Source organism: Tribolium madens, unplaced genomic scaffold, assembly GCF_015345945.1.
Source record: "Tribolium madens isolate multiple individuals breed KSU strain unplaced genomic scaffold, Tmad_KSU_1.1 Scaffold_71;HRSCAF=194;Tcas5.2_LG6, whole genome shotgun sequence".
Classification (NCBI taxonomy): Eukaryota; Metazoa; Arthropoda; class Insecta; order Coleoptera; family Tenebrionidae; genus Tribolium; species Tribolium madens.
In genome coordinates this window covers 6,253,627-6,255,136 of record NW_025401041.1, presented here as the reverse complement: position 1 = coordinate 6,255,136, position 1,510 = coordinate 6,253,627, and the positions used below count along the sequence as shown (strand labels likewise).

Here is a 1,510-nt window from a genome sequence, read left to right as displayed (position 1 = left end):
ATTAATCTGAAAACAAAAAGAATTATTGGAATTACCAGAATTCGGGTGAAATTTTTTTGCAATTACTAGATTTCGGTAGAATTTTTTTGGAATTGGAATTAGTTGTAGACATTTTTTCAAAAATCATTACCGTGACTTTAATTTTGGCCCCAATAAAGTTCAGTTCCTGCCTCAAGGTCTCCGTCAGCGCCGTGACGGCATGTTTCGASGCCGGATAAATATTCATGCCTGGAAAATTCGGCACTCTATGCCCACAGAGACTATTAATATGCACGATATGCCCTTTGACATCATGCCTCTTCATGCTTCTAATCGCCTCCCGTGTGGCAACACACAAACCCAAAACATTCACCTCAAGGACACTCCTCCAAGCCTCGGCATCCCCCTCAATTAGGGTGGTTTCCTTAGCGACTCCCGCATTGTTAATTAAAATATGCACAGGCCCCAAATTCTCCTCAATCCATTTGAAAGCCTTGACGATGTCATCTTCTTTCGAAACGTCGCCTTTGTACGCGTGGAGTTTACCTTTCCGGTCGGCGAGTTCTTGCGCGAGCTGTTGGATGAGTTCAAGTCTTCGAGCGATGCCAACGACCTGAAGGAGGAATTTCAAGAATTTGTGGTATTTTTTTAATTTTTGTTACAATGAGGCCGTTGGAGACGAGTTGTTTGGCAATTGCGGCACCTATTCCAGTACTTGCACCTGTCACTACCGCCACTTTGCCCACCCATCGGTCCATGGAAACGACCATTTTGAGGAGAGGTTGGTATTGGACTGGAGAGATGCGACCTGAGGTGCAGATTACGGTGTTTTGTACCATTGGAGAGGAAATTAGCGGTGCTAGTGAGGCGGAAAGTGAAGGTTGAGGCCTCTAAATTTTCTATTGTGTTTTGAAAATGACCTCAAAATAAAAATGTTTTTATTCCACTTTTAATTGTTTTTTTATTCTTCTTGTTCTTTCTAAATTTTGGGCTGCAAAAATCAGTTGGGGAGACTAAGAATGTGTCCAGAAATAACAATCTAAATCTTTAACTTACAATAAAATTTATTGGCTAAACAAACTCCAGACTTTTAACAAAACTTCAAAAAAATCTTAGAGAAAATTTTCATAAACAGAAATGTTAATGAAAACTTTTCAAATTTTGGGCTGCTGGAGACAGTTGGGGAAGCTAAAAAAAGTCTCCATTTTAAAAAATTTCTTAACTTATCGGCTAAAAAATTTCTAGGCTTGTAATAACACTTCAAAAAAAATAAATGGAAACGTTTTCAAATTTTGAGCTGCAAAAGACAGTTTAGGAGACTAAGAAGGTGTTTGAAATACTGACTTAAAAAAATTAAACTGCAATAAAATTTATAGGATAAAAAACTTCAGGCTTGTAACAAAACTTTAAAAAAAATTTTGAAAATAAAGAATTGTTAATCGAAACTTTTCAAAATTTTAAGCTAAAGAAAGACAGTTAAAAAGACTAAGAAAATAAAGAAATACTAACCTAAAAAATATCTTATTTTTTT

General features: G+C 36.4%; 1 protein-coding gene across 2 annotated transcripts in view; it reads right to left on the bottom strand.

The window, feature by feature from the left end:
* The window catches only part of LOC123008504 (farnesol dehydrogenase-like), a 4,841-nt gene extending 4,008 nt beyond the window's left edge, over positions 1 to 833 (bottom strand). For both annotated transcript variants that reach the window (XM_044404333.1, XM_044404334.1), the window contains exons 1-2: positions 642 to 833; positions 131 to 592 (exon numbers count right to left, since the gene is read on the bottom strand). In XM_044404333.1, coding sequence (XP_044260268.1) covers positions 131 to 592; positions 642 to 818 — 639 coding nt within the window. In that variant the 5' untranslated portion in view covers positions 819 to 833. The remainder of the gene's footprint in view (positions 1 to 130; positions 593 to 641) is intronic.
* Positions 834 to 1,510: the final 677 nt, after the last annotated feature.